At 41.2% G+C, this 12,813-nt stretch overlaps 1 protein-coding gene across 1 annotated transcript; it reads left to right on the top strand.

The window, feature by feature from the left end:
• Positions 1-5,609: 5,609 nt before the first annotated feature.
• LOC118987905 (olfactory receptor 2A25-like) lies at positions 5,610-6,566 on the top strand. Its single transcript, XM_037047249.1, has one exon. The coding sequence runs from the start codon at positions 5,610-5,612 to the stop codon at positions 6,564-6,566; it is 957 nt and encodes a 318-aa protein (XP_036903144.1).
• The last annotated feature ends 6,247 nt before the right edge of the window (positions 6,567-12,813 follow it).

The raw sequence follows: 12,813 nt of genomic DNA, 5'->3' as shown, positions 1-12,813 counted from the left end.
GGATGTTTTAGGTAGTATGGACATTTTAATTATGTTAATTCTTTCAATCCATGAACACCACATGTGCTTCCATTTATTTGTATCTTCCTTAATTTCTTTCTTCAGTGTTGTATAGTTTTCTGAGTACAGGTCCTTTACCTCCTTGGTTCAGGTTATTCCTATGTACTTGTACTATGTTTTTCTTGTGTCCATAGTAAAAGGGATTTTTTTCCCAGTTTCTGTTTCTGATATTTCATTGTTGGTTGGCAAAAACGCTTTTAATCTGAATATCAACTTTGCATCCTGCTATTTTGAAAATTGACTTATTAGGTCAAGTAGTTTTTGGTGAATCCTATAGGATTTTATATGTACACTATCATGTCATCTGCAAACAGTGACATTTTTACTTCCCCCTTTCAAATTTGGATTTCTGTTATTTCTTTTTGTTGTCTGATTGCTGTATCCTGAACTTGTGATACTATGTTGAATAAAAGTGGTGGAAGTGGACACCATTGTCTTGTTGTTGATCTTAGGAAGAAAGACTTTATATTTTGCCCATTGAGTGTGGTGTAAGCTATAGATTTCTCATATATGGCCTTTATTATGTTGAGGTATGCTCCCTCTATTCCCACTTTGCTGGGTGTTTTTGCCATAAATGGGTACTGTACTTTATCAAATGTTTTTTTCAGCATGTATTTCTATGATCATGTGATTTTTAGCTTTCATTTTGTTTATGTTGACGTCTTTATTTGTTTCTTTTATTGCCTGGGTTTTCTGGACTCACGCTATCGTGTCACTGACTATTGTGTCATACTCTTCTAAAGATTACTGAGGTTCTGTGCATCTCCTCTGAACAAGAACTTTCTATGGGACTTCATCACTTCCAGTGACTATGAATTTTATATAATCCTAGATATAAATTAATCTCTCACCACACGCCTCTTCCCAAACTGCAGTGTGTGAGATAAGTTTTTACTATTGCAGGTCAATGTGAACAGCAGTGCCAAATGAATCCAGCCTCAGGATAGCCAATTCAGTGTCCTTGAAGTCACTTAAAGGGCCCTAAATATAAGAAAATAAGTTTTAATCTCTATGGGTTTCCCAGTAAAGATAGCACTTCTCAGGAGATAAAGATAATTCACTCCTTTGGGAGGAACCAGTCCTTTGAGGTGCTCACCTTAACAAGCTCCATGGGGGCCACACACACCACATCATGAAGCTTAACCATTCTCCACAGTGGTATAAAGGCAGTGTCCAACTCAGATCAGCTGCTCAGAATCCAGATACTTGGGAATGCGGAGACTGTGCTGTGATATGTCCTGCAACATCTGCCTTGTCTCCCTGTTACATTTTCATGCCGAGATCCTGCTGAGTACGAACACCCTTACATTTCTCCTGAGTTCTCACTTCTCTACTATTACCACAGACACAGTCACTCACAAACTCACATACACTGTCACCCAAAGATACCAACGCCGGAGTTGATAACAAAATTGCAGGTTTGTTCTGCTCAGTAGGGAAGATATGGAATGTTGGGAAGACGCTTTGTAATTTGTTCTCTGGACTCCACAGGTATGTGTTTGGGGAATGTGTGGGCTTTAGGTGGTCAGAGTGTAAAGCCCTCCAGTCAAGAAGTATCCTGAGTTCCCCTGTGTACTGTCTTTGTGGTCTGGACATAAGGGCCTCTGTGACTCATCACCATAAGAACCCAACTCAGGCAGTAGGTTCTTCAGCTCCAATTTCTCCTCTTCCTGTGAATTCAAACTCACTCTGAGGAAAATATATATATATACATACACGAAGCATGTATGTGTGTTGACTGGGACCAAACCCTCAACCTAAATACAGTGTGTGCTCTAACCAGGAATCAAACCCAGGACCTATCTGTTTATGGGATGATCCTATAACCTAGTGAACCACACCAGCCAGGTCAGATTATTGGTTTCAGGGGCTTCCAATTACTTACATTGTGCAGGTAGGAATCTCTAAAGTAGACTGGGTGCCTGGAGCAGGGAAAAGGACCTTGCTCCTTTCTGTCTGCCTCCCTTTCTTGTCAGCCTTGCCCAGCAGCTCATGGAAGTGGCAGCAGACGCCTCCCTGCCCAGCCTTAGTTACTCAGCTTCCCAGAGCCAGTCCTGTCATTCCCTGCTGGGGCCACTGTGCCACTAGGGTACCCCTTCTCCTCATAGCGTCAAGTGTGAACCCTCACTCCTCTGACCTTCTGGAATCTAATCACCTAGCCTCTGCTCTGTGCCCTTCAACTGTAGAAATAGCAGCCTCACACATTTCTGCTTGTTCATCTGAAAGCTCTGTGTTTCCTGTTGAAGTTTCCCAATATCCTTGTAACCATTGTGTTGTATGAAAGTCTCTCTACTATCGTACTACACCAGTATAGTATCTGTTCCCGGTGGGTTCCCATATTTTCAAAGAGAAAAATTACAGAGGATACATGTTCCAGCCAGTTGTGAGATAAAACTCAGACAAGACTAAAATATGGAAAAACCTATGAGCCTCAGCTGCCCTGTGAACCACCTACTCTATTTGGATTGTTAGTAGGTGGGGAAATTGAGTTCTTGAGCCATAATGAATGCAATGTGTGGTCACTGTAATGTGTGAAAGAGTCCCAGAACTCATTCTAATGCTTCTACATGGATGAACATGGACCCCACAGTGAGTGAAAGAACCATCATACCCAGTGTCTTGTCACAGGTGTCCCCGTGGAGAACACCAGATATTAGTCCCTGGAGAACCCCTTGCCCCTGGAAGGTTGCTGATGGCAGAGTTTCTGGTGGGTCTTTATCCATCCCGACACCAAACACTCAGAAGTATATGAAGAGGTGGTGGAGTGGAGCAGAGAATAAATCATGTCTTCTTATTCGGGCACCTTTTCTCCTAAGGGATGCTTATGAGATGGCAACTTCAACACTGACTCACAGATATTTTCTCTATATTAGTGTGTTTTTGCTCCACCCAGGTCACATTCACCTGGTCTTCTTGATTTTAGCTGTAAGTCTGTGGTAAGTTTCATATGTTGTCCAGTTTTTGTCTTTATTCAAATTCACATAGGCTGTGATGAGGAATCACAGTGCAGAACAGAATTGTTATTCTTTGTCAATTGTAGGCGTTTGCTATGTCCAGACTTAGCTAATAGGATCATCTAAGTCACCCTCTTGTTTAGATACATCTAATATCGATCTTTACCTTGATACATTTAGTATTAAATTCTTTGTTTAAATGATAAGATATATTAGCTGTTTGAGAGAGTTGCTTTTGAGTGTTTCCATTGTCCCATGGAACTCAGGCACGTTTTCATGACATAATTGACCAGAAAAGGAGTTTGTTACAGAAGAGTGTCCTGAAGGTTTTATATTTGACAGTGAACTTCCATTTGGTGAGTTATTTGAATGTGAGAATTATCATCTTTTGAGTCATTTTAACAGACCTGTCACTCCAAGCAGGTTCTGTACACCAGCAGATAGAAATTGTCTTGTATGTCCTCAGCCAAGATGTGTGGATGAACATGGAATATATTCAGTAAATGTCTGTGGGATTTTATTTTGTGTTNAGTATAAAATTCTTTATTTAAATAATCAGATATATTAGCTGTTTGAGAGAGTTGCTTTCAAGTGTTTCTATTGTCCCATGAAACTCAGTCATGTTTTCCTGACATAATTGACCATAAACAAAGTTTGTTACAGAAGACTGTCTTGAAGATTTTATATTTGACAGTGAACTTCCATTTGGTGAGTTACTTGAATGTGAGAATTATCATCTTTTGAGTCATTTTAAAAGACCTGTCACTCCAAGCAGGTTCTGTACACCAGCAGATAGAAATTGTCTTCTGTGTCCACAGCCAAGATATGTGGATGAACATGGAATATATTCAGTAAATGTCTGTGGGATTTTATTTTGTGTTATAGCTACTTAAGTAGAAAGGAGGAAGATGAGATGACAGTCACTGGTCCTTCTGCTTTAGTTTATTGTGTCCTTCATCATAGGACATTTTTGAAATAGCACTATTGTCTTCTTTCATCCCAAATAGGCAATAAAGCTGAAAAAATGGCTAACACTTTTCTATACATTTAGGGCCAATGAATCCTATAGTTAGAAGAGTCCTGAGCATTTTTGTTGCTCGCTTTCTCCCATAACATGGGATTCCTAATCTCTGAGTTAAAGCACTCACTGACATAGAGATTTGCCCTACTAAAACAACCAGCTTTCTTCATGAAAGTAATTCCAACTGATCTTATTTCTTGGACTATGATAAAATCATCTTCCAGGGTTACTGCTGTGAATTCTGATTCTTCCCTTGAAGCAGGGTGAATTTGTATGGAGAATTCAGATAGGACCACAAGTGTGGATTTTTTTAAAATCCTTATTTTAGTGAAATTCAGATGGCTGCTGTAACTGAAAAAGGATATGAAATCAGAAAGACAAGGAAACAGAAGCAGTGGTTTAATAGTTACAAGTGAAACCTCCGAATTCCCATCCTGGGACAAGTTCTTTCCTAAAGATTGATAAACCACAGAAAGTAAAGGTCCATGATGAATAATATTTTCCTGTTAGAGTTAAGCTGTAAAATATGTTAAAGGTTCTAAGGATATGAGTGTATAGTTAGAGCTTAGGCTCTAGCCTTGGCTATTGATCAGTAATTTTAAATCCCAGGCCATGACCCAACAAGAAATCATACAACCAGCATTTTACTAGTGAAGGAGACTAGAAAATCACTTAGAAAGTAACAAGTCCTCTGCACACTTGCATATAATAATAGTATAAGTATATGCATGTGCATGAAACTTTGTATGGAACTATATATATACCATATAATTTATCCACACACGCAGGCATAGAGTATGAATATGTATAGAAGGTTAAGTGTGTGATGGGTAATATCTCACCATGAAACAGCATGATGAGAGTAGAACATCTTTGAGTACAAAATTCTAAAGACAAGTTCTCTCCCTTAAATGCAGGTAAAGTTGTGGCAGTCTGCCTGCCAGGCTCTCAACTTAATTCAAGATAGTGCTGCCAGTAAAAATTACAAGGCTGACCAATATGTCATCTTATAAGGGCACAAATCTGTGAGATTCCATGATTGGAGGATTTCCCACAGGCTCCAAGTCTTCCTTCCCACCCTCCTGTGTATCTGTGTGTGTGTGTGTGTGTGTGTGTGTGTGTGTGTGTGTGTGTGCAGATGCAGGCCCGCAGCCCCCTCCCCATGGTGGCTGTGTTTCCACTGGGAATCCGGACTCCTCTCAGGCCGACCTCCGAAGCAGTTGTGCCGACTGAGGAAAGTGTCCCCTGAGTTTCCACTCTGAAAGTGTCCAGAGCAGGCATGTTAACGTGTTAGGAACTATGGTGGAACTTTGGAAATAAAGGTAAGATTCACAGAACTGTGTAATACCACATTGGCATTTAATTTGTCAAGGTGAAAAAATTACCTTCTGTGTCATTTCCCATGTGTAGATAGTACTCACTTAGTAACTGATGAACAGGTCAGAAGTGTCACTGAAGATGTTTTCTGAGGGAAGAAACAATGACATACATGACACACACAGGTCTACGATTTTAAACTCTTACCTTGGACACTGAGACTTGATGAGCACTATCCTTTGTTTCTTCCCAGAAAAATGGGGGGCAACCAGACTTCTGTCACAGAGTTCCTCCTAATGGGCTTCCTGCTCAGTCCAAGGATGCGGATACTCCTGTTTGGTGTCTTCTCCCTGTTGTTCACCTTCACCCTGCTGGGCAATGGGATCATCCTGGGGCTCATCTCACTGGACTCCCGACTGCAGACTCCCATGTACTTCTTCCTCTCCCACCTGGCCACTGTCGACATAGCCTATGCTTGCAACACAGTGCCCCAGATGCTGGTCAATCTCCTGAGGCCAGCCCAGCCCATCACTTTTGTTGGCTGCATGACACAGACCTTTCTCTTCTTGATTTTTGCTGCCACCAAATGTCTTCTCCTGGTGGTGATGTCCTATGACAGGTATGTTGCCATCTGCCTGCCCCTTCGGTATTCTACCATCATGAGCTGGAGAGTCTGCCTCACACTGGCAGTGACTTCCTGGACTGTAGGAGTCCTCCCAGCATTAGTACATATGGTGTTACTATTACGGTTGCCCTTCTGTGGGCCCCAGAAAGTGAATCACTTTTTCTGTGAGCTACTAGCTGTTCTCAAACTCGCCTGTGCAGATACACACCTTAACGAGGTTGTGATTGTGACTGGGGTGTTGTTGATGATGGTCGGACCACTGTTCCCCATTGCGTTTTCCTATGGTCATATTCTACATGCCATCCTAAAGATCCAGTCAGGAGAGGGGCGCTGGAAAGCTTTCTCCACCTGCTCCTCCCATCTATGTGTTGTGGGGCTCTTTTATGGCACAGCCATTATTTTGTATGTTGGACCCCAACATGGGGACTCTGAGGAGCAAAATAACTACCTCCTCCTGTTTTACAGCCTTTTTAATCCCATGCTGAATCCCCTGATCTACAGTCTGAGGAACAGAGACGTCAATGCTGCTCTGAGAAGGAGGCTGAAAGGAGAGACCTTCATGAGAGCCTCACTGAAAAAAAAAAACTGAATATAAACAGACCCAATGTGTCTCCTTACCTGATATGTGCATAGGAATTCAGATAGATCCTCTAAGCCTAGGGCATCCTTTTCCTGTTCTTGAACTTCTTCTGTGACTTTCTTCTGAGGAAGCCCATTTTCCTGCTTCTCTACAAGGATGCTGCAGAAGGAAATGAGTCCTTCTTCCACTTCTCTGCTTGGTGCATGTACTTGTAATATGGTCATGAGGGATATTCTAAATAAGATGAAATAAGTTTGTATATTTCATAATTACAATTTGCAGACAAAATTTTATTGAATAAACCAAGGTATTGGCAGAATATGTAAAATATATGAGTTGAGACCAATTGCATAGCAATTATTGGAATATTTTAAATTTGGCAATGGTCATTTTCAAAAATGGGTCTACATTGAAAATATTTGGTTGTTTTCCCGCATATGTCTATGACAGTGATGTTTTCTGAGGCATCAATAACTTAAATTAGAAAGAGCAGGAGCCAGGACTTCAGGAGAAAGTAGATTAAGGGTATAACTCTGATGGAACTAACAACAAGAAGAGAACCCTAAAGGATGTCACGTGAAATACAGAGACACATTGGAACTTTCTCTGCTGTTGTGTTTCTCTGCCTTTTCAGTGCTGGTATAGATATGGGATGGTGGGGACGAGTGGAAGAATGCAGAATGGACATAGCTGAGAGTTCTTGGGAGATTTACTATTTCTCTCATTGGTTTGGTCACTTCACTCCTATGGGAGATGACCAAAATTGAGAACATTCTCACAAATAAGATCAGACTGCATAATTGCCATGATGGCTGTTTGACCAATGATAGGAGGCTATAAATTATCAGTAATAATTTGCTATTTAAAGTAAGAGATTTGAGGTGAGTTAAATAACCATTTAGCATTAAACTCCAACACAANGTCATGTGAAACACACAGACACATTGGAACTTTCTCTGCTGTTGAGTTTCTCTGCCTTTCCAGTGCAGGTATAGATACGGGATGGTGGGGACGAGTGGAAGAATGCAGAATGGACATAGCTGAGAGTTCTTGGGAGATTTACTATTTCTCTCATTGGTTTGGTCACTTCACTCCTATGGGAGATGACCAAAATTGAGAACATTCTCACAAATAAGATCAGACTGCGTAATTGCCGTGATGGCTGTTTGACCAATGATAGGAGGCTATAAATTATCAGTAATAATTTGCTATTTAAAGTAAGAGATTTGAGGTGAGTTAAATAACCATTTAGCATTAAACTCCAATACAATTATGAAGTGATAGAGCACAGTTAAGAAGTAGTGGGAAAGGTGTATAGAGAATTTTTCAAAACTGTTCTCAAATTATACACTAAATTAAACCTGAATACTTAAACTGCAATAAAGGGAAATACTTAAGTATCCCAGAAATTAGCAGCAAAAAAATTTTAAATCATATGATGAACTATGACATCTCTTGGTACCCACTGTGAGCAGTGTTAAATGTCATCGTATTGTCCTCATCAAAAGAAATCAATGTGGTGCCCTGACTGGGTGGTTCAGTGGGTTGGAGCATCATCCCCTACACCAAAAGTTTGTGTTTTTGGTCCCCAGTCATTATGTGTTTGTGAGACAACCAATTTATATTTCTTTCTCTTCCACTTCTCTCTCCCAAAAATCAATGAACGTATCCTCTAGTGAGGATTTAAAAATTTTTAAAGGAATTAAAAATGATAATTATGCATATCTAAATGAACATGCACCAAATTATTATCCTTAGCTCTTTGGGTATTGATGGGTGAAATTTATTTTCTATAATAATCTTGTTTTGCTTGTAAAATATAGGAAAGATGAACAATGTGAGAATATTAAAAGTAAAAAAGAAAGTCAGTTCACCACAACCATGAAGGGCATTACAACAAGAGCATTCAGTCCGACACAGAGAGTCCAGCTCCTGCTGAGTCAGGTCAAGAAGGCTCTGAGAGTGCTCTGATGGACAAGGGTTGTGTCTGAACTCAGGTGTGTGATGAAGGGACGAGACAGACTCATGACGAGAAATGAGAATTTGAAGAGTGGCAGTACTGGGGAGGAAGCCTTGACTAGGGCAGAGAGTATGTGCTGGAGAATATGGAGGTGAATGGTGTGAGACTTAACTGGACACAGATTATTTTAAGGAAAAAAAATCATTTGTCTGCTCTTACATACTACAGTATGTTTTCTTCTCAGCAGTAGATTGAACATACTGCTGTTAATTTGTAGGGCTCCTTCTGGCACAGTTTCAGAATTAAGATTCTCTAGAGAACTCAACTAAGACACAATTAGGGACTTAGAATGGGAAGGACTTTGCAATAATCAAACGTTATCAGTGAGAGAGAAAGAGATCCATTTTTCATTTTACCTGTGGGCTTTAACCCATGATGAAAGAAGAAAAATTTGGCTCAGAAATCTGGAGATGTTTGAAATGGAAGGCAAACTATAGAAAATTGAGGGAGAGGTATATCTAAATCGCCAGGTCAAAACTGTGTGTGAGCAATGCACAGTGATTATTTGGAAGTCATATGTTTTCCTTGGGAGGTAATGATTTCTCTGAGATAGTGTCTTAACAGGATTCCTCAGGCCCCTACTATGAAAAATCAAGAAATCATAGACACCCCTCCACAATTAAACAGGAAGAATTAAGAGTAGAGCAATTTAAGACTGATAAAATAAATATTGAGGAAAAGTAACTTATGGCTGAATTTTTATTTTCTATGCCAGGGCTTGCATACATTAAAGACATCCTCGCCTCACCCAATCCCAAACATGCATAAATACACACTCACAACTCCCATATGAACACACACCAATTCCCCTGGGGGAATGAGAGAGCAAAATGCAAGGACGTGGTACATGGATTCACTGGTTCACTGCCACAGGAGATTAGCAAAGCCTTTCAATCTCTCTGGTGAGAGTGTGAGTGGTTGTAAATCCCCAGGGTCTGTCCCTGAATCATCCTCTGCATCAGTGGGGAGGGAGGTGGATTCCAGTGAAGATAGAAAAGACCTTGGCTGGCAAAAGCAAGTCAATCATCAAATTCTCTCATGAGAGCTGTGTCTTGCCTTCACTCTTGAGGAGTCCCTTTCAGAGAGGAGATTTAATCCCTTTTCTTTCCCCCTCTGTGAGGTTTTCTCTAACTCCAAGGCCATGTTTGGAGAACAGAACATAGATTATACCACTGTCAGTAATGAATGCTCATTAGCCCTGAGGAGGGGTTTGCAGGTGGAAGATGGGAAAGGGGGTGAATGAAATGACTGGCTTTAAGTGTTGGTGAAAATACGCCTTGCATGTGTGGACCTAGGCCTGTCTCCACAACCAGGAACCTGAGGACATCACCATGGGCTGCTCCCTCTGCCCATGGTGTGGCCCTGATGCCTCTGACCCTCTAGGAGCCTCCTCGCCATCCTCAAGTGGCTGTCAGCTCCTGACTTGGCTATTACCCTGTCAGAGAGGTGGAATCAGCCAGACACCCATGTAGCATGTGATCTGGCTGCAGAGCTACCAAGATATTCGGGGCCACATGACTCAGTTCCCTCTTCCTGCAATGATCCCCGCCCCACAGCCCCCACCCCCACCCCGTCACAGATGGGTGGTTCACTTACCCTGACTCTGATCTTCCCTCCCCATCCTGTTTCCTGCTTGTCCCTGCAGATTCACGGGAACACTGTTTCACCAGACAGGCCTCACACCTCACTTGTCCAGAATCCAAGTGACTTATTCTTACAGGTCAAACCCACTATCTGTCGCCATTAAGATTTTCTGTCTGACATTTATTTTAGTGCAGCAATATTAAGCATGTAACCTGTTTCCTTATGGTTATTGGATCCAGAAGTTTCTCTCCAATGTCGGTTGTTAAAATCTCTAATATATCTCTAGGCACTTATTAAGTGTCTTATGTCAGTTAATTCTTGTCATTCTCTCACCTCTCTTAAGAGGTGTGGTCCGCTGCTCCCCACGTTTCTGCAGGTGTGGAAGTGGAGGAGCAGAGAGGCCCAGAGAGTGGTAAGGAGCAGAGCTGAGATTTGAGTCCAGGCTGCAGCGTGCAGAGTCCACATTTGTTTTTGAAACTATGGTACTTGTTGGGGTCAAAGTAACTATTGGAGATGGTAAAAAATTTCTCAGCATGAACATCGGAGCAATCTGCAGCACCCACACGACAGCCCAGGGCGCTCACTCTGCGTGACACACTTGTTGTTTGTGTCAGTGTTATGTGTCCCAGATCTGCCCCCTCCCTTTTCATGCAGTAGTTGCGCTCCCTCTCCTCTCTCTCCATCGTTCTCTCTCCCATTGGGATAATTTGTGTGGCAGAACTGCCTTTTGAGTTTTAAATCCTGTATTTTCTTCTCCAGTCGGGAGTGACGTTTCTTTAAAAGATTCCTACATTTTTTAAAATTTCTTTCAAAACTTAATTTTTAAAAATAGCGTATAAAACGTTAATAGAAATGAAATTATAACGTTTTCCTTTTTACTTAAAGTAAAAACTAACCAAAAAGGAAAGCAAGATCAATCTGAAAGAATTTACCATGATTTCACTGGCTCTCTATTCCCAGTGACTTGGATTCCCCCTTGAATTCTGTGATTTCTCCTATACTACTAATAACAATTCATATTTAACAGCTAACATCTACCAGGTGAATGGTCTTGGTCTTCACATCTGCCCTTTAACTCCCAGTCTGTGTAGCTTTCATTATCCGTATTCCTCACGCCAGCCGTTTACATTCCCGTTGTCACTATTTCACGGGTGAAAACAAAGGCTTAGACTAAGTGACTCCTACTCTTCCTGTCCACCTTGAAGATTCAAGATCTGAATGCTGGGCTGATGGACACTGTTAACCAGGCTGCTCTCACCCTTCCTCGGGGACCTTGATCTTTGCAATCCCCACTAATCTTCACTCCACAGAAAAACAGAAAAGTAGATTCATGAAGCTTCCCCCCTTATTCTCTGCACTGTCAATCTTTCTTCAACGTGTAGCGACAGTGATCACGTATATCTTCATTTCAGGTCCCTGTCTGTTTACTGTATTTGCTCCAGGCTTTTTCTTAGATAAAAACAAAAACTAAAAGCAATAAAACAAACGACAAAACCCACCTGGTTTCTTGTCCTGAGAAATTTTAGATGCAACAGCATCTAAAACCATTGCCAATGCTTAAAAGGAAAACGAGTTGCTTTCACCTTATTGTCTTTTTCTACTTTCCTCCTGCTCACAGTTGAGCGGATCAACAACCTGTGTGTGTCAGTAGCCATCATGACAGAAGTGTTCCCTCCTGACCTTCCTGCAAAGTTATAACACAGTGCACTTGGCTCCTGTAGAACATGTGTTTTGTCTGTGGCTCACCTCAGATATAACAAGTTGTTTCACTAGGAATTCTATTTGCCTCCTTATTCATCCCTGCGATTTACAAATAGTTTTTTCCTAAGTAATTGGTTGTGTATTTCAAAAATATCTTACCAAATTGTATGCAGAACTCTATGAGTACACATTGTTTTAATTATGTACTTTTATTAGTCAATTCTAGTCTTTGGGAAAAAGGAAGGCAATGACATGCACATGAGATCGCTGAAGCACCCACGTTTTATCCTAGGTCACTAGCCCAGGTGCAGTGAGAACACAGAGGAGCCCACAAGCTTCAGCGTTGTTGCAGACCAGGGGGCCACACCAGACCCTGCTCTCAGCCCACCTGCCTGTCCCCTTCAAGCTCTTACCCTCGCTTCACCCGCTAGAGGTCTCCTATGCCTCAGTCAAGCACCACCCTTGGAAAGAGAGCTAGTCTTTCTAGGTTCCTGGATCATCATTAGCTCTAAAGACATGGAGATAGGACCTTTTCTGAAGGTATTATCTAACTTTTTTTTTTACCATTCCTTTTGTTCCTTACTTTCCAGGATGACATGCTTATTACAGAAGAGACTTAAAAATGTACAACATGTCCATGCTCCTGGAAGTCTCTGGAAGTAAGAATTCTCTGAGCCCCCAATTCAGCTGCATCCAGGAGACTCCTTAATACAATGATTGGTGGGGCCACAAAGGGCCATGTTCCTTCTGGTCATTTATATTATGTCATCCAGCAAGTTAGTCCATTTCCCATCTTACATGTGCTGATTGGAATTTCAATATATACCCTTTAACTGTGCTCTGCTGCATTAATTTAAAAATAAATCAATTGATAAGAAGTCAAAAGTATATCTGTCACCTCCAATAGAATCAGTTCAGGAATATTTGAGCAACTTTGTAAGATATTTTACT

Source organism: Sturnira hondurensis, unplaced genomic scaffold, assembly GCF_014824575.4.
Source record: "Sturnira hondurensis isolate 20B ecotype Veracruz unplaced genomic scaffold, ASM1482457v3 Scaffold0005493, whole genome shotgun sequence".
NCBI classification, from domain to species: domain Eukaryota; kingdom Metazoa; phylum Chordata; class Mammalia; order Chiroptera; family Phyllostomidae; genus Sturnira; species Sturnira hondurensis.
The sequence above is the reverse complement of the archived record's forward strand: the minus strand, read 5'-3'. Positions and strand labels throughout refer to the sequence as shown.